This window comes from Nesoenas mayeri, assembly GCF_963082525.1.
Source record: "Nesoenas mayeri genome assembly, chromosome: 1".
Classification (NCBI taxonomy): Eukaryota; Metazoa; Chordata; class Aves; order Columbiformes; family Columbidae; genus Nesoenas; species Nesoenas mayeri.
The window spans coordinates 129,508,100-129,533,674 of record NC_137541.1 but is presented as its reverse complement, the minus strand read 5'-3'; the positions used below and the strand labels follow the sequence as shown (position 1 = coordinate 129,533,674).

General features: G+C 46.6%; 1 protein-coding gene across 1 annotated transcript; it reads right to left on the bottom strand.

Moving 5' to 3' along the window:
- Positions 1–12,696: 12,696 nt before the first annotated feature.
- CD2 (CD2 molecule) lies at positions 12,697–25,051 on the bottom strand. The gene is made up of 5 exons (XM_080353782.1): positions 24,938–25,051; positions 21,788–22,087; positions 18,965–19,207; positions 15,418–15,537; positions 12,697–12,939 (listed from the first exon to the last, which is right to left on the bottom strand). Exons 1-5 carry the CDS (start codon positions 24,996–24,998, stop codon positions 12,731–12,733), a joined length of 933 nt encoding a protein of 310 aa, XP_080209908.1. The 5' UTR covers positions 24,999–25,051; the 3' UTR covers positions 12,697–12,730.
- Positions 25,052–25,575: the final 524 nt, after the last annotated feature.

Sequence of the window (25,575 nt, the reverse complement as noted above, 5' to 3'; positions counted from 1 at the left end):
GAGCTGTGCCCTCCCAAAAGCCGCAAAGCCTTTACTGATGCCAACAAGCCACCCCAAAGCCCCTTATGTTCACCCAAGTGCCCATGTCACTCACTGCTGCAACTTGTTGCACCCCAGCTTTCTGCCGCTCCCTGAGCTTCCAGCGTATGAGCAACCAGCTCATCAAACAAATGAGGCAGCAGCGCATCACCACAGGCCAAGGTGCTTGGGCAAGCCTAGGCAGGCTGGGTATGGCTGCTTGGCTTGTCCTGGGCAAGAACAAGCTGTTTGCAAGAGCGGTTGTCAGGGTTTTTGCTGGTGCAACAGCGATGGAATAGATACTGCACCTCCCTGAGGAGGAACCCAGTCCTTTGCCCCTGCAGCACAAAACATCTCACCAGGAGAAAGCGTTTCATTAAAACGTGGTGGTTTGTACGCTTAAAACAGGGTAGGAGCAGATTCACTTAGCACACGTGAAGCCAGTTTTAACAAGCCATATGCCGTCCCAGGAAAAGGCCTTGGACAAACGTGATTTCAAGCATCTCATCCGCAGCACCTTGCAGCTTAGTTGACAGCCTCAACAAGCAGGAGAGTCAGGTCATTAGGAAAAACAGAGTCAGAAACAATGGGGGAAAGGAAGACCAGAGAAGCAGAGACAGCCTAACAACAAAGGCTTGTCTGTTCTGGAGAAAGGAAAGTTAGTGTGTGCATGTGTGTATGTGCCAAGTAAATGAGTATATTTATACTTCATGTTGTATGGACTATGTGGAAAAAGTGCCTGTATATACACAGTCTGTTATATGAATTTCTTGTAGAGCAGTTGATGTCTCTGTGCTTAAAAAGTGGTGATGTACACATAAGTGTGAGTTACATGTTGGTTATCTGGCCACAGCTATAGAGCATGAAATGTTTATTGCGTGCACGCCTTGACTAAGAGAGTGGCGTGCTCACCTGAGGAAGGGAGTTGGAGGCAAGTAATGCAATTAGGGCATAAGTTTATACAGCAAAGCCACACAGCAGAGCATGTAAAAAGCATTTGTTGGTAGAGATTTCATGCTTGAATCTGCAAGCACCCATGAGAAGTGAGGAGGAAACAGTGCATGTTTGAGGTGAAAAGAGTGCATCTCTGCACACGTGAGGGAGGGAAAGACCGTGGGATGCTCACACTCCCAGAAAGGAAGTGTGGTAGGGATGCTGCAGTCAAAACTCACTCCGAACAAATGCCAAGAGCTTTATAATCTGGCTGATACTGGTGTTGCATCTGGCCATCCCTCAGTGAAGCTGATCTCTGTACATTTCTCAGTCCTGACACCTTTGATTTGAAGTCCGATGTGCAAGATCTCTGGCTCAATGTTTTCAGCCTTTGGAAAAACAGGCTTTTCAAAGAACAACATTCAACCAGTATTAGCACAAAGAGGGACAGCGTGTAGTGTAGTAGCGTCTCAAAGAGACAGCCGAGTCTGGCACTGATTTCAGCTTGACATTCTTGCATGCTGAGGTGGGGTGTTTTTTCCCTTCCTCCAAGCCTGACTGTGGTTTGAACACAGGTACTGTTTTACTGAAGCCTGTGTGTTTCAGGGAGATTTTGGGGAAAAAAAAGATTAAAAAAAAAAAATCTGGTTTTGATCCCAGAATTGCTGTGTGGTTTTGTAGATGAGTACATTGCTGGGTGCAGGCATGGGCATGTGTGGAGAGAGGTAGAGAATTTGGGGCAACGGGGGAGGGTTGCGGTGTCTGGATGCAGGCAGGAGAGGTGCAGCCCGCCGCTGCCCGCACGCCGAGCGGGGCTCTGTGCTCGACTTTCATGCCACAAAGCAGAAAATTCCTAGGAAGATGAAAAAGGCTCTCAGGGCTTGTGCAAAGGAGAGGGGGCGGGGGGGGGGGGGGGGAGGGGGAGGAAGCAGGAAAAAAAAGAGAGGGAACAGCCCAAGAGCAGAGAGCGCCGTGCACGAAAGGGTTGTTTGCAAGTGCCCTCTTCTGGCCTTGCTGGGGTTTCCCTCGGATCAGGCCAGACCCGGGGAATTGCTCCGCCCGGCTTTTTTTTCCTGACCTCCGCATCATTCCCGTGTGTGGAAGGGGAATCCCACCAGGACTTTTGTCTGCTCACCATCAGCTTGCACCGCTCAGCATCTGCAGCTGCTGTAGCTGGCAAGATGAACTGGAATAGTTAAGCAGGGGACAACGAGTGCCTTAAACAGCAGAAGAAAATAAGAGATACTAAGCTAGGAGTCCTTAGGAAACCAAACACTTACTGCACTTCAGCAGATGTAACCTGCAGGTTAATGTGCTTCCTGAAAAAGACTAGGAAAAGGGTAGGAAGCGAAGGTAGAGGAGGACAGCATGAAAGGGGATCAACAAAGACACATACCTTCATAAATGTATTTCCTTTGGGACACCAGCCAAGGTCACCCTCCATCACACGCGGACAGAAATGTTTTAGAGATAGAAGGATGAAGGATTTCAACCTAAACCACAAAGAGCCACATGAAAAGGACAAGCGGCAATGGATACAAATTGTACTGGGAGAGGTTTCGCCTACATATGAGAAATAAACTTTACAGTGAGAACAATCAATCACAGGCACAGCCTCCCCAGGGAAGTGATGGAGTCCCCATCACTGGAGGTTTTCAAGACACAACTGGAGAGGGTGCCAGATGATCTAATCTAGACTCCCTTTCCCACAAAAGGTGGGACCAGATGATCTCTGAGGTCCCTTCCAACCTGGGCTGTTCTACAGTTCTATTTAAAGTATGGTTAAGAAATCCCTGCATCTTTAAAAACAGAAACATGCCAGTGCTTCTCATATGAGAGGCTGCTTTCATTTCCCTGTTGCCCCCTGCCCAGGCTGTGGTTTGTGTTCCAGTTCCTCCATCAGAATTAGCAGCATCAGATTTTCCAGCAGTCCCTCTTCTGTGAGAGGAACAAGGAGGAACTTACAGGATTAAGCCATTAGAGGCTGGGAAAGATGTAAAATGAGCTGCAAGGCCCCATTCCCACCTCTGCCCTTCCGTTGCCACTCAGCCTTGAACACATCCCAAATGCTGTGTCTCTGACATTGTTTTTCATCTTCCGGAAGACAAGTCATCTCAACGTACCCTCAGGGAAAATTTGGGGCAGCCGACAGGGAGGTTCACCACGTGTTGTGTAAGTGGCAGAACATGTCTGAGCAGCTGCAAGAGGAACCAAAACTTGAGCCTAATTGTAGTGGAGAACAAAACCAGAAAGTAGTGACTGAGGTTGTGTTTTGAATACAAATCACAGAAATCAGCTGTTTAAGAGATGTCTCTGGCCTTGATCAGTCAGATTTCCTTGAGTGCAAAACAGAATCTAAATTAGATAGGCAGTTAACTATTATTCTATTTGTGCATTGGACTGACCTCTTTCACAGGCACAAAATACACTGTAGTGGGAGGAGGTATGTGAAGGCCAGCTGAGTTCATGAGTTTGGATGAACTCCCTTTAAACCTAACCTGTGATACGCAAGCCTGATAAGAACTGTGTATGAAGCCTGTAACAATGACAATCTTTCCATTTTTTCCATTCTAGGGAAAAGACTTATGGCCCTAAAATACCCCCGAGCCTATTAGTCGGGATGTAGATTAGCTCGAGGGAGGAGTAAAAGGCACATGAGGACGGGCACAGAGCCATGGCCAGGCCATGCTCATGTTGTCCCACTAGATGACAGCACCAACATGTTCTTCTGCACCCTGCACTCACACCAGTACCAAGCAGGGTGATGTGGGCAGTGCACCTGCTGCTTCCATTTCTTGTCCCTGGAGACAGCTAATAGCACAGCTGGATAAACACTTGGGCCAAATTCTGCAATGCAAGGCTTCATACAGGAGCTGCTAAGTAGTTCTGTGCTGTAAACTGCCTTCAATGCCTAGAGGTGTGTGCCAGAAGCTGGCTAATAGATGCTGTGCTTAAACAAAGCATCCCTTAACTGTTGTCATCACTGTATGGCCAGCCCACAAATTCCCCTTCTCCTGCAGTGAGACCATCAATTCCCTCATCAGCAATGGGCTAGCTGCCCCTTAAGCATGGGTCTGGCTCTGTGTCTGCTCCTCCAGCCATGCTGTTCACCACCCAAGGTAGAGACTTGAGCCCAGAACCACTGGAAAGGGCCAGTTCTGGGTGTAAAACAGGCATAGCACAAAATTTCCATGCTTCATGCACACAAGTTCCCCCAGGGAATGGCTTCAGTGGCATGTTTCAGGTAGGGCATCCATCCTGGCCCACTCTGGGTTGTACCTGGCTAAAGGCTGACCCTGATGTTCAGCTTGCCAAAGCTGCCAAGAAATGCGTGGCAGAGATCCATGGACTGAGGTCCTGGCTGGGAGCCACATCATTTGCACACAAGTTTCTGCTTCCTTCATGACACTTTGAGCTGGGAGAAGGTGCAAAGCAGCCAGATCCCAAGTGTGTCAGTCCCAGACGGCTGTGCCTGGCCCCAGGGTCAGCCCACAGAGGGCCAGTGCCCACAGTGTACTCCACAGTGCTGGGCACAGCCTCACCTGTCCCACAGAGAAGTATCATCCGTATCATTTCTTTCATCCCACTGTCTTACAGAAGTTTTTTTGGTTTTTTTTTGGTTTTTGGTTTTTGGTTTTTTTTTTTTTTCAAAAGGACACAGCATCATTTTATACCTTAGAGAAGCAGAGCTTTTGCTTCCCTTCTGATCAGTCTAGGCCCGTAAACCATTCTTCTGTACTATTTCTTATTAGGGCTTCAGAAGCACATGTCCTTCAGAACTTTAAGAGAGGGGGAGGACTAAGAGTTCTCACTACTTAACATGTGAGTATGTATGTCGAGTCAGTTGAGACAGCTGCTTTGGTGCCTATCAGTAGTGGTGCAGTTTTTCATCTCTAGATAAGACATCATGCCTGTATTTGCCTCAGGTGCTTGGTCGCAGATGTTCTTCTCTAGCACAGATGCTTTGAAAGAAAGGAGATTCACAGCTATTTCTTCTACAGTTGCCATCTTGAAATGCCTCTCCTCACTTGTCAACATGCCCTCTAACCCTGGCACCATTTGTGGCTCTTCAGAGCTGCAATTTGATGATTTTCCTAAAGCTGACACAATTTTCCTGATGTGATGTCCCCAAGAACAACAGAGAGGTCTACTGGAGGTAACATTTGATATTCAGAGACATACATATCAAGCCTTTTTTTCCCTAGAACATACTCAGGCAAGCTGTTCCTGTGGTACAGGGATGCCAAGGAAGAGGGGTGGGGTGGACAAGAATCAGCCTGATAAGAGAGTGTACTTTGGCAGCAATAGTCAGGGACATATTTGTTGTTCTCAGCAGTGTGAGTTCTCTAGGCAGCCCATGAGTGAATTGCCTGAATTTCTAGGCAAGGTGATATGTCTGATAAAGAAAGAGGGTGGGGAAACCATTTATTTCCATCCCTTTTTCCTTATTAAACAGACCTTCCTTTGGAAGACCTTGGATTCCTGGCATCTCCTCCAAAAGTCAGTATTTAATTTCAACTACAGAGACTAAAGGCTTCTACAAGTCACTTGCTGTGCAGACATGTTTCCTTCCTGTCAGGGCTTTTTAAAAAAATTCCTGGTACTCAATTCCTCTTTTGCACTGGCTAGCTTTTGGCTAAACTAGTCTTTTTTTAAATGACTAAAAGGAAAATAGAGTCTACAGAAGCTGTAAGCTCAGCAAAAGGGTGTTGGAGGTTTTGTTGGTTGAATTTGAGGTTTGATATACTGGCCCTTCCCTGCAGTAGGGACCACATCCTCATTCTGCATTCACTTGCCCTGGCTCTGGCTACTGAAATCACACTGATGCCAACTAATATTGAAGTTTTGGCTGCTAGTGACTAGCATGCCTGCAGCACATGGGCCTTGCAATCGCCTTTGTGTTGTAGAGCCTGTTGGCAGTACAGCCATTCATAAAGACCAGCACTGCACAGCCATTCTTGGAGACACAGCTCCCTCAGGTGGTGCACCTAACAGCTGTAAAACCTCCAGAAAAATAGAAATGGAATAAAACAGTGATGCTGACGTAAATTGATACCTCATGAGTACTCTCTTCTTAGACAAGAGGAGAAATCAGGACCCCATCTCCAGCAGCACTATGAGCAGGGGCATCACAGCAACATCCCAAGCCTGCAGACCACCCTTGATCTTCTAGGTTTGCCATCTGCATAGTGCTCAGGGCAGGGAGAGCCACCAGGGGATGGGACACACCATCAGTGTGAGATGAGAGGTCAGGAGTAAGAACAGAGCAAGGTAAGCCCCCAGCCTCTAGCACAGAGCTGTTTTGCAGGGCAGGGAGATTAGCAGCTTCTGCCTAGCAGGACATTCTGCGCCCTCCAGTGAACCCACCAGCCAACAAAGGGGGTTCTGGGACACCCAGCCAAATGGGAAAGGGACTGAAGCAGGCTTTGGGAAGAGCCCATCATGGAAGCAGGCAAGGTGCATGCATGTTTTATGGAAGAATCGTCATTGGCAAGGAAGAACCCCTTTATTTCATTCCTGTTCATGGGAAACCTCACCTTGCCTTTCACAGAGGAAAAGGGGTTTGTCTGACTCTGGCTGCTAACAGCAGTGGTTCCAGACTGTCCCAGCAGGCATTACATTTCAGCATGAGGCTTTTTGAGAGCTAGTTGTCCTAACACATCAGCCTTACTGCCTATCCCCATTTCACTGGTGTTCGGGGAGAGGTAAGCACAGAAATGCAGTTTTGGGATGCCTGCAGATAGTTTTGTCTCAGACCTCTTCCCCTCCAGTTGTCAGCAGTGCTACTCCAGTGTCTACTCACACCCCCTGCCTTTGCACCACACTGGCCCCCTTGCCCCACGCCACTCAAAAGGGCTGGAAATGAAAGCGGGTATTTGTGTGGGAGGGCAGGCAGCAACCTGAAAGTCTTGCCTGCTGTTGTTATGTAGGCAGAGAAAGCACGTGGGAAATGCAACCAGTGAGCCCTACTATGCGGATAACGTCTCTGTTGTGGGGTTATCTCTTCCTGTTATCTCAAAAGCTACATTTCAGAGGCACCGAAAGCAGAAACTGTCTAACAATACCACCCAAAACAAAGGCACGCAAGGCACCGGCACTATATTGAGGTTGATGCTGCTGACAGCCAGGTGGGCAGAATCAAACATCGCCTTAGTCATTTGTCTGCCTTAGCTTTTGCCCTCTCCATCCCTCTGCAGGTGCTTCAATCAAATCCCAAGCTTACACTGGTGATGCACTTGCTGAAGGAGGGAGAGCAGGGCCTGCCAGTACCACGGGCTCTGTGCAGACAGTGCTCACTGTGTGCCCAGCAAGACTGGGAGAAGGAGAGAGAAAGGGAGAGTCAGCATCAGCTGTGCACCCCGTATGGCAGGCGACAGCAATAACTGCCTCCTCTGCAAAGAGGTGCACCCCTCTTCCATCCTTTCAAATCATTTCTGACAGCAAAGCAACCTGGAGCGGGGCTTCCTGGGGCAGGTACGATGAAGAGGAACCATGCTCTGAAGCCACAGGGGTGCTTTGGAAGTCCCCTCTCCTCCCTCTCTGTGGGCACAGTGTCCTTAGTCTGATGTGTGCATTGGTGGAGTGCTAAGATGTCATTCAAAGTGGAAAAATAAACCGCCCAGAGTGGGTGTTTTGTAGGAAAGGAAAACTAGAGTAGAAAGTAATGCTGCAGTAGTGCTGCCTGGGGAAATGTCACAGGAGGTGAGCACAAGGCAGTTGGTTCTGGAATTAAAAAGGACGCAGGAGGCCCAGCAAGGCATCCTATGATTGCGTCCTGCCCAAAGATGAGAGCTGTGCATGGAAAGAGAAGCCCCATCCCAGGACTGCAAGCATGATTAAGTTACATGACTCAAATCCTGTTTCCTGGTCATCCAGTTCATCTTCTCAAGTAACCATTTCTGTGCTTGCCCATCCCTGTCCACCTGACCTGTTGTCCAGTGTGCTACATGCACAGAGCCTGCCTTATTCCCTTCGTTTGCCTTTGCCCTGCCCGGAGAACCCACAAAGGGCAAGAAATTTTGCTTAGTTTCTTACTTTCACTGCCATCTTCCCCTCGAAAGCAGAGCTGGGAGGCATTGAAAGTGCTGACTCCTTCCTGGACTTTCAGGACAGACATGCCAGGGGTGGCTTCCTCCTTGGCAGATACTGCTTGGAGCCCAGCTAAAGCAAATCAGCCCCAGCTGTTCTGGCACAGTGACTTCACTTCACTTCTGCCCACAGAGCTGCAGCTCTCCCCCTCTCCAGCAGCAGGGCAGAGGGCAATTTCAGTTTAGGGTGGTCATCAGAGGCCCTTCAAGCAGCTGCTCTGGCAACTCTTTGCAGGCATAAAAGCTAAAGCTGCACCCCTGAAGGAGGGAGGTGTTCCCATGGCCTCTGCTGGTCCATGGCTTAGGGCAGCAGCTGGGCTGCAAGGATGGGAAAAGGCACTTCTGGAAACTTCCATCTGCAGGGAGGGAAGAAGCACTTTGTTGGGGGAGAGGGTGAGGAGAGGGCTGGATTTGGCCTCCCTCCTCTGAGATGAGGGTGAAAGAGGAGGCCACTTCGCTGTCAGAGTCTCTTACTGTGCTCACCTTGAACTAACTCTTAACTTTCTATTCACAGCATCAGACAGGGTTATTTCACAAGCTTGATAGCTACTGGAAACTGATTTTATCTGAAAGTCTGAGGCCAGACCCCTTACATTATCACTTGCAGCACATGAACAAGCCCCTTGGTCCCTCTGGGCCCAGGGTGACCATCAGCCAGTTTGGGGATCAGAAGGTGACAGCCGTGTCAGCCTGCTCATTGCATGGCCGGCATCTGCAAGGAGCACCTCACCCACTCAGCTGAGCTCTGTTCCTGCCTATCGCCCATAGCACAGCCCACAGAGGACGACAGTTTGAAAGGCAAAACAGCATTTCTTAAGCATTTTGCAAGGTTTCAGCATGGCTGAGGAGGTGATGCCCTGTCTCTCAGAATGGAGAATGGAGCTGATGGGCAACACAGTCCAAGCTGGAGTTTGACTCTGTGTCACAGTCTGAAGATTTGTTGCAGAAGAAGGACGAAATCACTGTCTTTTCACCCATGGCATCATTTTGGCAAGCATGCCAAGAAAGATATTTGAACAGCCATGATCTCCTACTTGACCTTTTACAGACTGAAAGTTTTGGGTTAGAAATGAAACTATCTAACTGGCTCCAGAACTGCCTGTATCAGAAGAAAGAGAGCATCCCTGTGGACTGGCTAATGGCCAGCTAAGATACAAGCAGGTCTTGTATTCTTTACTAGAATTGCTAAGTTTGGGTATTTGGGTTTGAAGTCAAGCAGATTAAGACTGAGATAGAAGATTTGTATCTTGCATACAGCCAACCATTGTGCTTTTCCGTGCCTACCCAGACTGCACAACCAATGTGTGCTGCAGGAGCACAGCACAACAACAGACCTGCTTGGATCAAAAGGCAGAGCATTCCTCCCATTCCTTCAGCACTGGCCCTGCAGCACTTCACCACGCAACACCCTGCTAACACCCGGGCAGCATCAGCTGTGTCTCCCAGTCCGGGGAGGACAAGCCAGCACCCTTACAGAGTATGGCTCAGCACATCAGCCATCTCGTCTCATCCCCCTTAGGAAGAACGGGGAAAAACACTTCATCTGTGTGACTCACTGGTAGATTTGTCTATGAAAGAAGAACAAAGAAAGGTTGCAGCAAGTATCACCAGAGCCAAGCACTTCCTGTTATTTCTTAGGTCTCGCTGTCAGATCATTTTCCAGAAGTGAAAGATCCGCTACAGCATAATACCCCGAGATTTTAATGCTCCATGACATACATTCAGAAAAAAATGCTGACTTTTCAAGTGAGCACTGGGTAGAACTCAGGACCATACAAGTATCATCCTTTGTATCACATCAGAACAAACACGGGACATCACAAAAACAGTGGTGACTATGAAAAAAAAGGCGTCAATGAAAAATAAGTTTTGCCCTGATGAGACACTGTGCTTGTAGTATTTTCTTCTCTGCCTGAAAGAGGACCGTGTTTTAGTGCAAATCCACCCAACAGGGCTAAATTCAGCTCTTTTTACTTAGCTTTGAGCCTTTTAGCACCTAAGAAAGAAACATCTAGCTGGAAAGAAACAGTGCAAGATTCTAGTAACCCAGGGGAGACCTTAGGGAGTTGTACAGAGCCTGAGAGTGCTTCTCTCAGCCTGTGTTTACGGCAACCAGGTGGAGGGCAGTATTAAAATACGCACCTCCACGCTTCACTAATGCGCATTGTGGTGGCCTCTGGCCTGACCTGTGCTCAGGGACCCTGCTGGCAGCCCTGCTCCCCAGGAAAGGGAACCAAGGGCAGCTTTTGGGTGTCCTCAGCCCTCACATGCCTTAAGCTGAGACAACAGAGGTTTACACAGTTCACAGGATGGTCTCAAGCCTGGTCTTGAGGGTGGGTTTGGATGCAGTTTGTGACTAACAGTAGAAAAGCTTCTTGCCTTCTGTTCTTACACTGGGCATAAGGGTGGTGAAACACTGGCCTGGGTTGCCCAGAGAGGTGGTAGATGCCCCATCCCTGGAGACATTCCAGGCCAGGTTGGATGAGGCTCTGAGCAACCTGATCTAGTTGAAGATGTCCCTGCTCATTGTAGGGGTTTTGGACTAGATGACCTTTGAAGGCCCCTTCCAACTCAAACTGTTCTATGATTCTGGCAGCTCCTTGCCAGGAGAGTGAGCACAGCTCTGTGCTGGACCAGAGTCACCCTGGCACCGCCTCATGCCTGCACTAGTGCACTCCTGCAAGGCAAATGTCACCCCACCAGCACCAGCCCCATGTAGAGGAGGGACCAGGACAGCAGCCAGTGGGAAGCCCAGGAGGGCTTCTCAGATTTATGACAGAAACTCACCAAACCTCTGCAGTGGGGAAGGAGCATCTGCAAAGCATTCCTGCAGCCCTGTTAAGCTCAGGGCACAGAGAGCAGTATTCAGTGGCAGGGAGTCCCAGCAGGAGCCTGCCCTCCTCCTCAGGTCCCAGTAACCCTCCCTCTGTCCCAGGAAGGGCCAGTGTTCCCATAAACACAGAGGAGTCCCAGCTCAGCTGCTTGCTCTGCAGAGGGCACCAGCAAAGCTCTGGCCCCACAGGCAGAGCATGATCCACAGCAGGCAGGTGGACATTGTGCTCATCCAAACCCACCAGCTGCCAGCACTCAGGTGGTATCCGGTACCTCCCAGGGTGGTGTGAAACCTCCTGCATCCATGATTCCATGGCTCAGGGACTAAAATGGTTTTTTTGTCTCCTTTGTACCAAAGTGAGATACAGATACTCAAGTACCAGCACAGGTATGAACTAAGATCTTCTCCACCCACTCTCATCTTTATTCATTCACTACAGGCATAATAGCACGTTACAAAATAAACCACGAAATGTTTACCAAATGCAACTTTAAATAGTGAAGGCCTTAAAACAAGCTGCAGCAAGCTAAGCCAAGAGCAAGTGACACTCCCAGGGTTGTGTCCACCATTGAAGTTCAAGGAAAAGTGACTGAGCTCTGGGGGAGGCAGAGACCTCTTTCTCCTTGACAAGTTACTTCCCTGCCCTTGTACCAGAAGATAAAAATAGCCACATTTCTGAGGAGAAACAAGGATGGCTATTTTAACTCCACTGGCATATATAGGATAGTCAAGCCTGAAAGAGACTCTACATATTCTTCTGCCTAATGCAGAACCTGCTAGCTGGATGCCTCATGCTCTCTGGTAGCTCTTGCACCAGGTGGGCCAATGTACCCATTCAGACGTTGCAGCTTCTCAGCTGTCCCATAGAGGCAGTTACAAACATCTCCAAGGACCAAAAGAGAGAGCAGTATTTTCCAGCACATGGAGGGCAATGCAGGTGCAGTTATTGCAGTCCATCCTCTCCCCTTGGGAGAGAGATCTCCCAAAAGTTCTCTGTCATCACCTGGTTATACATGAGGTGCTTACCAGCAGAATAAAGGATTACGGTCCCTCAACATCAGCAGGCAGCCCTACAGTGAAAAACCATGGCAATTCAGACAATGCCACTAGTAATCAGACTGCCTGGCAACTCATAACACTTGTTTCATGAGTTAATGGATACCAGACCTCTTCTGTGACAAAAAAAGATTGTCTGGATAGCCAAAAAGACCTATGCTGAGAATAAAATTTCATTTTATTTGCCAAAAAGGAGTCACAGAAAACTGAGCTGAAATAGTCCTTGGAGAGGCTGTGTAGCATGTTGCCCTAGCCCTCAGCAGGACAAAGATGCCTCACAGATGGTTATCTCATCTGCCCTTTGAAATCCCCAGTGCTGGAGGTCCTCTCCCAGAAAATTACACACAACTATGTTTTGATCCAGAAGGTCATGCATTTGATGCTGAAGTCAGAGGGCTGTCCTAATGTGTGGCAGGAGAAAGGAAAGATCCTCAGGCCCATGCTTTCTTACCAGAACTTTAGCTTCTTCTTGATATAATCCATCCAAAAGCATGAAGACAACAAGGTGCACTAAAAACAAATGAACCACAGAAAGACACAGGTTTCAAGGATCGGTGTTCCATACCCTAACATGAAGACACTTGAAGAAAAATAACGACAGGGATGAATGCCCATCACCTTGAATCTCCTCCACTGGGTCTTTTCATCTCCATTTGATGCTCTAATTTTCTGTAACAAAAGCTGTCATTTCGTAGCTGAGCGTTATGCAAGGCTGGGCAGGAGGGGTTCCTGACAAATGGAAACTTTATTTTCTCAGTGAATGGCGGAGTCGAGAGACCACCTTCCCTCCCAGGACAGACATTCAAGGTCTTTCTCTTGGATGGTTTGGAGTACGCTGTTGAGTGCGGGGCCGGGGCCGTGGGGGCACTGCTTGCTGCTGCACCTGGGGCTGCGGCAGTGGCCGCTGCTGGATACGCAGCTGCTTCGGGGTCGGGTTGGATGGCGGCTGAGGCAGCTCCCGCACCACCATCTCACTGTCCACCTGGCAAGCCTGCATCACTTGCTCGTCTTCTGAAATGACAGAAGGACCCAGCAGTTAGGCATGTAGTTAAGTGTAAGCAGAGGTTGAAAAGCCAGGGAAAAGTGCTTGGCCCAAGCAAGAAAAAGCCAAACGTTGTTCTTACCTGGAAGGCTACTATCACTCTGAGGTGTTCCTGCTACTCAAATGCAACAAGCAAAATCACCTCTGACTGTGCACCCCAGGCAAACCCAAAAGCCTTTTTGTTGCCTGGCTGAGGTCAACATACCTGGGGGCATTTGGGACAGCTCTGCCCTATCTATGTTGGGGGAACTGACTTTGCTGGGGAGGCCCCAGCACTCACTAATGGATGCTCCCAGCCTGAGCTGCTCTGTCTTATTTTCAAAATGGGGCACCAAAGGGAACGTGGGATGTAAGCCCAGGAAGCAACATCAATACTAGAGAGAGTGCAGAGGAGAGCAATGAAGCTGGTGAGGGGCCTGGAGCACGTCTGATGAGGAGCAGCTGAGGGAGCTGGGGCTGTTCAGCCTGGAGAAAAGGAGGCTGAGGGGAGACCTTGTCACTCTCTACAACTACCTGAAAGGAGGTTGTGGCATGGAGGGGGCTGGTCTCTTCTCCCAGGCAGCAAGTGATCGGACAAGAGGAAATGGCCTCAAGTTGTGCCAGGGGAGGTTTATGAAAAAATTATTCACAGAAAGGGTTGTCAGGCATTGGAACAGGCTGCCCAGGGAAATGGTGGAGTCACCATCCCTGGAGGTGTTTAAAAGACATTTAGATGAGGTCCTTAGGGACATGATTTAGTGCTATTGTTAGGTTATGGTTGGACTTAATGATCCTGAAGGTCTTTCCCAAGCAAAATGATTCTATGATTCTATGATGAAAGCACTCTGCCCCACCACTATCCCTGCTGGGATTTCCAGGTACCTGTAAGCAAGAAGTCCATTTTGCCAGCATTAATTTCCACACACATAGAAGTAAATTCATACCAGCTAACTTTTGATCACTGACTCCTCATTTCTGAAATGTTGGTCAGCTTAGTTTAGGGATTGAGGGATTTACCTCTTGGGACACTGAAATGGCCTTAAGCACACGTTGTTTCAAAGAGGCTAATCACCCTCTAATATTAGTTCTCATTTTACCAGACATCTCTTTTTCTCAATTCTTGCTGAATTCAGACCCAAGAATTAAGGGTATGCTATCACTTCACAGTTGAGGAAATAATGTATCCCGTTCAAACAAGAACAGCCATAATGTAAAATTTTTAACACTTGATAGCTATGCTCATGCCAGCATTGTGCTCACAAGCTGTGGCAAGCCTTCTGAGATGGCATCCCATGGTGCCACTCTGGTGAGCTCTCTCAGAGAACAGGGAAAGCACCTTCCTGTTGTTCATGGTTGTAACTTCTGGAGCAGTGAGAGAGCCATGGTGAGTTACCCATGCTCAGGTTCCAGGAGGTTGCACTCCCCTTGGTCACAGGACCTGTCATGCTCACCCTTTTCAGCCTGACCCTTGGCACCTTTGAGATATCAGCTGAGGTTACCTTCAGGTATTGCCCTCTTTATCTTGACAAAGACTGTTGTAGTGTGCGAAGGAGCTTTTACTCCCATTTTGTAACTCACACAACTAGCTGTATTAGTGACCACACAGTAAGCCTGACACAATGTGTGGGGGCAGAACTTGGAAACAAGCCTTTAACACTAAGGTGTTCCCATGGCTGCAAGGCGATCTCCTTGCCAGAGCCACCTCTCTCCTGCTTTAGCCTCCCCTTCCAGGTGGGCCAGACATCTCTTCTTGAGTGGCAGCTCAGTGTACTCAGTCCACCCAAACTAACAGCAATGCCTGGGTTGTAATTCAAGGCAACTTCTCAATTAAGACCACTCTCAGAGAAGACTCTGGCAGAGTACTTCTTATGGTCTGAGAGAAGCATGAGTTTTGGACAATAGATGAAATCTCTGCCCACTCTGAAAACCTCAGCTCTTTAAATTGCCACAAGTTGGATCTCCAGTGTTCACAGGCCTCCAAGGACATTGTTTTGTAGAGAGAACAAGTTCTATGAGATGCCTGAGGAAACTCACAGAAAAGGTGAGCCCTTCTTGCCCCTTCTCACTGTCTACAATGTTTCCAAATGTGACTAATGATTTCAAGGATCCTAATTTTACACCTTATAAATTTAATTTTAAAAAATCTACTGACAGGATATGTAATTGTATATTTTAGGCCCCACATATGCTCATGACTGGTGGCCTTGGCCGAGCTTTAGAGGAGCAATTCTTTCCCCACAAATAAACAAAATGGCTTGAGAACAAGAATTCTTTTGTTCAAAGCATGTAGCAGAAACTGAGACTGGCAATGCCAGCTAATCTGCCAAGATTCACCATATGCCAAAAATGTTGGGTTTTTTTCTCATGTCAAGGCAGAAATAGTGTTCCTGCTCACCAGGGTGCTGTCAGCAGGGAGTTCGAAGATTTTAGGTAGCTGGATAGCAACATAAAGCCCCTTAAATACTTACCATAATCTCCAAGCCTTTCTGCTTTCTTCTTCCTGATACAACAAATAAGCAAAATCACAAAGATGACAAAGAAGGTTGCACCTCCTGCTATGCTTAAGATGAGATAAAGGTCCAACTGGCCTAGTTAAGGGAATGAAAGAGGATGTTAGATGCAAAGATATAACTCCACAATGTCTACCTAGAATTCCATATTTTCTTCCATTGATTGTAAAGGCAGCCCCAGTGAGAGACCCTATCATTTGCCTTTTCTCTGTACACAGCAGAAAGTAGCTGGTCCTCATTGTGGAGAATTTTGATTGCTCTCTGATGGATTCAAGTTCTGCAGAAAATTGAAAGCAGAGCATTCATGTGTGCCAGCTCATCTTATTTAAATTACCACAAATGCCTCCTTCCTGCTTGCAATGGACCCTTTTAAGGACAATGAGCATCCAGGCAGTGCTCTGCATCTCACAAAAATAAAGTTTTGAAGTACTTCATACTGAGCTGGAAACACTGAGACTAACTTGCTTCAGAGTATTTTGGTACTTCCTCTTCAATTTTTGGCTGTATGGAAAAAAAAAAAAAATTGAAAAGGATAAAAACATAACCAAATACCCCACAGCTTCAAAATTAGTTTGATTTGCCTGGTGAAGAACAGTTTGTATCAATGTTCCTTATTTTGGCCAGATACGGCTTGCTGGACACTGGCCTTCCTTTGCCACCTCCTGCTTGGCTGTCCTGACATTTGGTGTTCATGCTCCAGCACAGGCACTGTGGAGTTGAACCCAGCAGAAGTGCACCTTCCTTCTTGGGAGACAGAGCTCCAAAGGAGATAATACCACTGGTACCACCCTTAACATTTTGTGGGCATGCACATGGAGGGCAAAGAGTGATGACACCAAAGTCGAGATGTCTACAGTATAAAGGCCACCAAAAAAAAGACTGGCATCCTCACTGATATGGTTCTTCTCAACTGTTTTAGCTGCCAGTGTCACATTGAGGTGTATTTTGCCCTTTCTGTGCCTATTTCTCCCAGCTGACTATAAGGTGAGCCCAGGCAGACTTAAAAATATTTATGCTTATATGAAAAGTTAGCTGAACTGAAGCCCATCTGAAGCATGCCTTGCCTGCTAAAGGTCAAAATTCAAGACCAGATGCAAAAAGCAAGACCAGACACTCACAGAAGGCAGCAGGACTGGAAGCAGGACTGCAAGCTGAGAGATTTTTAATCAGCTATGGAGCTGACAGACTCCTGCCACCACACAGAAATATTCGAGGGGTTTTGTTTGAGTAGGAAGGGTAGCGCTATGTGGGTTTAGTGGCTTTTGATGTCTGAGATATGATATATTTGTACCTTAGAGATCAGTGTGGCAAACCTTTTTTTTCTTCTTTGTTAATGATTTGAGAAAAAACAAACTCTCCCATCCAACTCACCCTGTGAAAGAAGAACATTTCTCAAGGGTGAAAAGAAGTGAACTCAGAGTAACTGGCTGATGGCTAATGGCTGCCTATACCAGCAATGCAGGTAGGCCCATGTGAGCCTGGCCTGTGGGCTTCAGCCAGTGTTTCCTCATTAAGACAAAGTGTTTGGACTAGTTTGCCCTACCTTAAATGGACCTAATCCAGCGGCATGTTTTCACGCCTGGCTCCAAAGTCCACGTCACATCCCAGTCCCCCACACCTCAGACCTTTCCCAGTGCCAGCACCAACAGGACTGTGCAGCCCACCAGGTCAGGCACTCATGCAGCAGAAAATAACCCTTTAATGGCTATTTTAAGCATCAGGAAGATCCTTCAGGAAGTACGGGCTGCACAGGAGAGCAAAGACCATCCTGTCCCTCAGTTCTTTGCCCTTCCATCAGCTTCAGCAGATCTTGGGTCACTTCAGTAAGGCCTTTATACCTTAAAGCTTGCTCCCTCCCTTCTCACACCATGGACTTTCTCTAAATTCACTATGTTAGGAATAGCTGGAAATTGGAAATACTGAGCCAGCTCTCGTGAGCCCCACACTCTCCACTGGCTCTACAGGGAATCTAGAGAAAGAGAGTGCTTTGAGCAAAGTGCTCACAGTTAGGTAGGATGAATCCAAGCCTAGCAAATTCAAAAACTTTTCCCTAGTATTGCACTGGGAATCTGAACTTTGAACTGAACACCACATCCGGTGTCACACCATGATGGTCTGTCCCTTGTTTTTGCCTTAATGTTCAAACTTTTACCAGGAACAGCGATGGCATTTTTGCCTATCTAATCATTTTCCGTCTGACTCTGCTCATTTAAATGCAGTCCTTCAGTTCTTTTGCTGGCTTTGTGGCTTAGAACAATGACACTTCAAGTGAGTAAGAAAATCCATGGCACATTTGAGCTATGCTCATCTGAGCCATGCAGCCCCAAAGCTCAGCTAAATTCATCATAAACCTCCTCCTTATTTCTAGGCCTAGTGGGAGAGTTCAGTTTATTCTTCCACTTGTCAAAGCATCCATCCATATCCATATGTAGTGGGCAACAACCACTTTCACAGGTATGAACATGAAGAGGAGAAAAATAATGTTCAACTATTTTCCCAGCCATGTAAATCCCTTGAAATCAATGCCATGGCTTCGTATATGTAGGGAAGACCCCAAGCCATATTTTCCAAAAATAAGCCATTAATTTATGTCATGATAGCTTGTATAGTTTTATATTATCTTACTAAAGTCAACCCTTTGGCTTTGGACTCTTTGACTGAAGTTAACCTTTGTGAAGTACCATTAGTTTTAAAGGAATAAAGGACAATACAAAATGAGGGGTAAAATGCATTCTGCCTTTTACAGACTACTGTGTGTCATTAAAAAACTTTCAGACCCACCTCCCCACTTTCTCCTTTACTTCATTGGTCTACCACTAGTGATGACTGACACCACTGGAGTCTGTCAGGATGCTCATACCGGAAAGTCTGTTAGGGTACCCCTGGCAACTTTTGGAAGAAGACTAAGCAGTGATGGATGGGAGGGAGAAAATGAGCAAGACTGTCTGTCTTGTTCATTAATCCCTCAGCCAGCCTGACCTTGCAGGCAATCTGCAGTTTCCCCCAGGAGACTTCATCCCTGGTGGAAGCAGCATCTCATAGCACCCTGGGCACCTGTCTGCTACCCACAAGGTTCTTGGTGCCAGAAAAACCTCTCTCCCTCTTCCAGCAAACCCTCAGGGCCCACTGAGCATGGGGCTAAACATCTTCGGCTGCAGAAAAAGAGGAGGAGCATGACCCACCTCACATCTCACTGTCTCTGGCTTGGTCACCCTGCTTTTAGAGCAGGGATGCCACAAGGGCAGCAGTGGGGCGCAGGCAGCAGCAGGGTGGGGTGGATGGAGGTGCCACAAGGCTGGGGAATGCCAGGCAGAAAGTACAGCTCATATCCTGGCTACCACAATAGCATCAGCTCCCAATAACCACGGCAGTGGTAGACTTGTGATACTGGGTACCAGAAACAATTGAGGCTCCTGACACCTGGATCAGTCCTACAGATACATACAACTTCATAAGGCTTTATGGGTCTGCCCTAGCAGATTCTGGCAAAAATAGATGTTTTTACCTGAGCATTTAATTACTTTTTCAGTCACTTTTTCACTGACTTCATTCTTAACAACACATCTGAACATCCCAGAATACCGTGTGTGCAATTCCAACCTTGTTGCATTCTTTTGGATTTTTTTGCTTTTATCTTGAGTCAGTTCTATTATAAATGTTTCGTCTTTATTCTTCTGCTTTACTTCGCACTTGACAGATGCACTTTTATTTATGCATTCGGAACTGAGGATTGGCTGAGGGACAGGCTCTGAAAAAGAAGAGAAGGGACAGGCATATCTGAGATGGTTTCTCTTTTTGAAAACCTCCATTATTAAGCAGAACAGAGAATTAGCTCCCAGTAAGCAGTAAGGGAATAACACCAGCTAATGAGACTGGAGAAGAATTAAGAGCAAATTAGACTTCTAGTATAGAAGTAGTGCAGCAATAATAAAGAAATGCAGTATATTAGCCTACATATTCGGCCTAGCAAAGCAGAGCTGCACCAACAAGCTGAGCCTGGTTCACAGCCAGGCAGGCAGGCAGGTGAGCAGAGGAAACTGTGTTTTCAAGGAGGCAACAGATGGGAGGAACTTAGAGCCACAGCCCTCTCCAACTCCAGCCCCAAAGTTTTGGTGCAAATGAAGTCATCTGTGATCAGAGCCATGCCTGTCAGGAGAGATTTCCTCTAGGACAGGGCAAACAGTTATTTACGGTGCTTTATCTGTGGCCAAAGACACTCAGCTAGCACAACAGCCACAGCATGAACACCCATCAAAACAGAGTGGAAAACATAAAACGGACAACCTCTTAGCTCTCAGTGGGGTTAAGACAGAGAGAACTGATTTCTGTCTATTTTTATGTTCTGCCATCACCTAGCTACAGTTCATTTCCAGATTCTCTTATCACTGGTGGCCTTGAAAGAGCCAGAAAAGCCTGCAGGACTTTCCTCAACTAGAGGCAGCTGGCAGGGACATCGATGGAAAAAAAATAGATTTCTGCCTTTTAGACCAGGTAAACAAAAACATAGCAGGGCCACTTCTAGTTGTAGGCAGTGTAAGTTATAGAGAGCATAAATTTTAAAGCCAAGAAGGGTCACTTGTATCAAATGCAGTATAGGTTCATAATGTGACATCCGCCGCCATCCTTTCTTTGTTAAGCCCACTCCTCTTCCACAAGCTGTAACCTTTAGTTCAGGGGAACATCCCAGTGCGAAACACTGGAGTCCAGGTCCTGGTGATGGAGTTGCATGATAATAAACTATTTTTTGTTTTGGAACAACCGTTTGTCCAACCCTAGGAACAAAATATAATCTGGCTGACAAATTACTCTAATGCCCAGCAGTTACTAAAGGACTTTACTTCCAAAACTACTTTCAGAGGTAAGACCATCTCTCTGCTGAACAGTAGATAAAATGATGTAGCACATAGCCTGAAGTTGAACCCAGGACATGCCAATGACAGTTCAGTGGCTTAAGGCGTGAGTAAGCAGTATCAGGCCCTGATGACTTCCTGAATCTGTAGGCAGATTGCAACAATAATTCCCAAAGTAGTGACACACTGCTCAGCAGTTTGTTAGCCATGGGGCCTCCCACTGTGCAGAAACCCTGCTAAAACCGCTCCAGCTGTCATTGTTATATCATCAGTACATCATTTCTGTAGTGCCTGATGGTGCCCACAAACTCAAAGAGGCTGGCAGAGGTGTGAATGGTTGCTGAAGAAGGACAGAACAAAATCATCCTCTTCCTGGGAAAAAAGCCCATGCTGCCCTACAGCTTAGAGGTCTGGAGAGGAAGCAGCAGATGTAATGTTATGTGTTATGCTATGAAAGGATAGGGTGCAGGAGTCTTCTTTCCCTATTGTGATGTATCTCAGGGGAGGTGACTACTGGCTATTTTTTATGTTAGAGCAAAAATCGAGTGGGACCACATTGCCCATAAGATTGCCTTGCTGTAACATGAAGGTTGTTGGTCTCTTCTCCCAAGTAACAAACAATATGATGAGAGGAAATGGCCTCAAGTTGCCCCAGAGGAGGTTTAGATTGGATATCAAGAAAAATTTCTCACTGAAAGAGATGCCAGGCATTGGAACAGGCTGCCCAGGGAAGTGGTGGAGTCACCATCCCTGGAGGGGTTTAAAAGATGCGTAGATGAGGTTCTTAGGGAGATGGTTTAGTGCCTGAGTTAGGTTATGGTTGGACTCAATGATCTTGAGGGTCTCTTCCAACCAAAATGATTCTATGATTTTATGAAATACAAACATTTACTGCCACCTGGGCTCCTGAGCACTCCTCAGGAGGTGGGCAGATGCTATACAAAGTGCTCACCTTTCTCGAACAGTAGCTACAGTCCAAAAGTCATGACTCAGTGCCCACAAAATAGCAACAGAAGTGCCAGAAGTGCAGAGTGCATCAGCCACAGGCATACCTCATGTAGGTTTCTGCACTCCCACAAGCGGTTTCTGGCAGCAGGATGCTGCTGGAGGCACAGCCCCACTCCCATGGTGCTGCCCCAGCTCAGGGCTCCAGGGGTCCCAGCATAGCCTGCAGTGCTGCAGTGGGGCCATCCACACCCACCCTGCTTCAGCATGGTCATGCTCATGGCTGCTTGCTTGGGCCCACGTAGAAACCTGGTGGCTGACAAAGAGGGGAACCAGAGAGAAGCAGGGGACCAGCGGGCATCAGCTGGAGCAAGAGAAGGGAGAAGAGTGGCAGATTGCTGTCAGCAGTGGGAGGAAAGAGGTGCATCTCACAGAAGTACCCCCAGAACAGAAAGGGGAGTTGTAGAAGAGAGCAGAAATACCAAGTCTTATTCAGCTGTGCTGGAAATGGTATGGGCAGTGCAAATACTCACCCTGAACGATGAACATTTTATCTTCTTCTGCTGACAATTTTCCATCCTTCCGATAAACAGTCACTGTGTATTTTCCACTGTCCTCTTTCACCACATGCTCTATTCGCAGAGTCCCATTGAGGAATACCTTACACCTGCACTGGTCTTTGTTTACGTAGTACTTAACTTTGTTATCTTTTAACTGGAGCAACTTTTTTCTGTCTCTCAGCCACGTTGCATCATAGATGTTCTCAGAAGCAACAGCGATGTGGAGAAAAACTGACTCATTCACGGCTGTGTAAATCAAGTTGCTGACAGAGCCTGTAAAGGGAAGGACAAGCAGCCTGTCAGCATGTCTCTATGTGTCTCACGTCCCCACTGCCATACTTGGGAGCCACAGCAGTGACCCAAAAGGTTGCCACTTGCTACCCACTCTGAGCTGCTCAAACCTTTTTGCGTTACTGATGCTGTTTTATTCCCCTGCTCCAAAGCATCACTTGATCATTCATTAGATAAATGTTAGCCCCCAGTTTAATTCTGAGAGGCAAGGAAGCTAAGAGTCCAGCTTTCAAAAGCTGAATTTATACTCTGCATGACTCATTTGGAGTGATATTGGATGCCAAGATTCATGGCTGCCTGTGGACTTAACCCTTCCTAAAAATAAGGTCACTTTGGTGTCTTTTGTACATGGCACAGTCTGGTACCCAGAGCACCCATCACTGCAAACATTACTGTGGACAGCAAGTACACAAACAAGTAGTGGCCCTGGACAGAAGGATCAGTGCAGTAATAACAGAGATGGCAATAACAATATTAATAATAGTGGCTCATGTTAAGCAGTGAGTGTAAGGCACTGAACTGGAGGCAGACCCAGTGCTGCCAGTTTGCAGTGCCCCCTCCTCACCCATCCCGGGCACCCTGCCCTTCTGGGATATATCTACCTGATTTTTCTAGCTCAGGATCACAGTGGGGCAAGTAAGGCTGGGAGAAACAAACAGCTAACCACATCCTGTCAACTGATCGGACACTGGAGACATCAGGAGATAAACAAAGGCCAAAGAAAAACTTTTCTCTTTGAAGGTCTCCTTCGATGACAGGTCCCCTCTCCAGAAGAGGTAAGAGTAGGTGCTTCCCAAAGGTGCTGCCAGCACTGGGCAGTGCTTAGTGTGTGGCTGCTGAAGGTGACAATCAGGAAAGCCAAGGCTGCTAAGCATCAATCACGTTACTACCCGTGGAGATGATGTACTCTTCGGGCATGCTCTCTCCCCTCCAGGCTGCTTTAACACCCCTTGCAAGGTCCGTCGCTGGTGAACAGGGACTTCTGGGCCCAAAGTTTGGCAGGAGGACACTTCAAGTAAGATTCTATATCCACCCGATAGTGACAGGTAGAAAATGTGCACAAGGAGGTAGAAAAGTGCTCACAAGTGCCAGGTGGGATGCTGTCACTGATAACTGGATGTGCGCTCAGAGCCACGGCTTATTTCATTTGTCATTTTCTTATATCACTCCTCTTCAATTTACTGGATAAAGCTGATCGGCAGGAGAGGATTTGTCTTCACATTACCAGATAGACCTGATTCTGCTCGAATTTTATATATTTTAGGCACTTTTTCCCCACAGAGAGAAAAACTATGTTGATGTGTCTTTTTATTACAGTCCTTCATTCCTGGTATCTAGGACGATGACAAGTTCATCACGGGGGGGGAACTGAAATCCAGTTGCTATTTCATTAAACTAACAATACTAGAGATAATCAAAGAATTAAAATAGTGTGCCTCTGCAACAAGAAAATTAATACTGAAGTGCTTTTGGCAATTCACTCTCAGTCTAGGGAGAGGCCATTATATCTCTATTGCATTTTTTACAATGTATTTGACGTATCTATTGAAATATTCAGAAAACAAGCTGTCAAACAGCCTTGGAAGTAACTATCCTCCACATAGATGACACTACAGATTATAGTAAAACATTTGAATTCTGATACTTGTTTCTGCTTAGTCATGCACAGATATTTAGAGCCAGTAATAGGATTTCTTTTCCCTCTGGAAGTAAAAAAACACCCAAATCTACGTTTTCAGGGCTAATTCAACAGCGACTCTATGGACAGACCACTTAGACATATTTCTGAATGTTTATCCCATTTCCATAGTCTTTCTAATGGAAAGCTCAGGATTCCATGCATATGATGCTAAAAATCTGTTTAGCTAATGCAATGACGTTTCTGGTAGTGCCAACTGAAATGCTGCCCAAGGGGCAGAAAGATCTGATCTGGCAGCATAGAACTCACAGTCACAGGAAAGAGTTAAAAAGAAAAGCTTCAATAATAAATTTAGAGAAGGAAGTCTTTGACATAAGTTTTCCATTCAAGGGAATAATCTTCATTTCTGCCAGGGAAGATGTTTTATATATCATGTACAGAAGAACAACAAAACAAAAAAAACCAACAACACCTCCTTATTTATCTATCAATTTTGTTCTGGAGGAAAAGAAAAGCATTAAACAGCCATACACACAATCTATAGTGGAATGAACAGGGGTGAAAAAATATCTATGCACGATTGTATTGTCTCTATCTTTTACAACCTTCTCTAATCTATGAGTTAACACCTTGATTAAGTTTTTAGATTAATATTTTAAAAAATAATGAGAGCAATAATACACAAAATATAAAAGATGCCTGTATTTGCTTGCTGTTTTCACATCCTAGACTTCTTCAGCTGCACCAAAGACACTGAAATATATCACTCTTTCTGTTAATATTTATGGAAGAATATAATTTGCACTTTTAAAAGATTTGCTCATCTTTGATAAGAAAAGGAAATTACATGCGATAATGCACCATGAACTTGATCTCTTATGTAGTACAAGCTACCTCGAGGGCAGAAAGAAAACTGCATGCTGACATTTCTCATTATACATGTGTCAAATTAAGGCTCATTAATTTAAAACCAAAACTGTTTACAGCTTATTATTATAACTGGAATAGGAAACTTAGATCCTGCCCTCCCCTTTGGCTGAAAATTAAATCAAATAAAAACAGCAATAACCCAAAGGTCTTCACTCATTGGGTAAGTGGAACTAGTTTCTTATCAGTAACATCCCACCAACTTGTAAATGGTTTAAAATACAATTTCAACAACATTAGTCCCCCAAAAAGTAAGAAAAACTCACATTTTACACTGGGAAATAAAAGCAGCATGCACTTGATTAGGAAAATCCTCCTAAAGTTCATTTTCAGAGTGAAAAAATCCAGTGTTGCCTTGTCTAATGATAGCTCCTGGCAGGTGAAAGGATTTTCTGCTGTGAGCAGGCAGTTGTGGGACGTGTCAGTACAACCCTCGTGCTCCCCTCCCCTCTTCCAGCTCTCAGCCCAGCACTTCTCGTTTCTAGCACAGTCACAAAAAATATGGCCGAGATGTACCTCTCAATGGGTTGTTTTGTCAGGATGGGGACAAGATGCAGTGGCAAGGAAAAGGCACAGTAAAATGCAGGAATGTCCCCAAGGTCTGTTTATCAAGCTGATGGGCCAGCCAGTGCCCCTCGTCCTCTTTAATGTTCGCACAAAGAGTTCAAATCCAGCAACCACGTGCCACCATCCTAATAGGACAAATGTGGTTTTTGAGGTGGGGGCTGTGATGGAAATCCTTCTGCTCCCCCAGAGCCTCATCAGCATCAATGGGACAGCAAGCCCAGGATCCCCAGAAGGGAGCAGGTAGCTGATGGCTGTTGGGCAACATGTAGAAAGGAGACACGCTTCCCTTGCAAACCATCAGGATCAACTTTGCATCAATGTCTGATCTGTGAGGGGC

What these genes read in the sequence shown, in the direction of transcription:
- CD2 (XM_080353782.1), bottom strand. Translation starts at nt 24,998, where the DNA reads ATGAACTTTAGGAGGATTTTCCTAATCAAGTGCATGCTGCTTTTATTT. An exon ending in TAAAATGTTCATCGTTCAGG is followed by an intron (nt 19,208 to 21,787) that starts GTGAGTATTTGC and finishes CTTCTTTTTCAG; the next exon opens with AGCCTGTCCCTCAGCCAATC. An exon ending in AAAAGTAATTAAATGCTCAG is followed by an intron (nt 15,538 to 18,964) that starts GTAAAAACATCT and finishes TCCCTTAACTAG; the next exon opens with GCCAGTTGGACCTTTATCTC.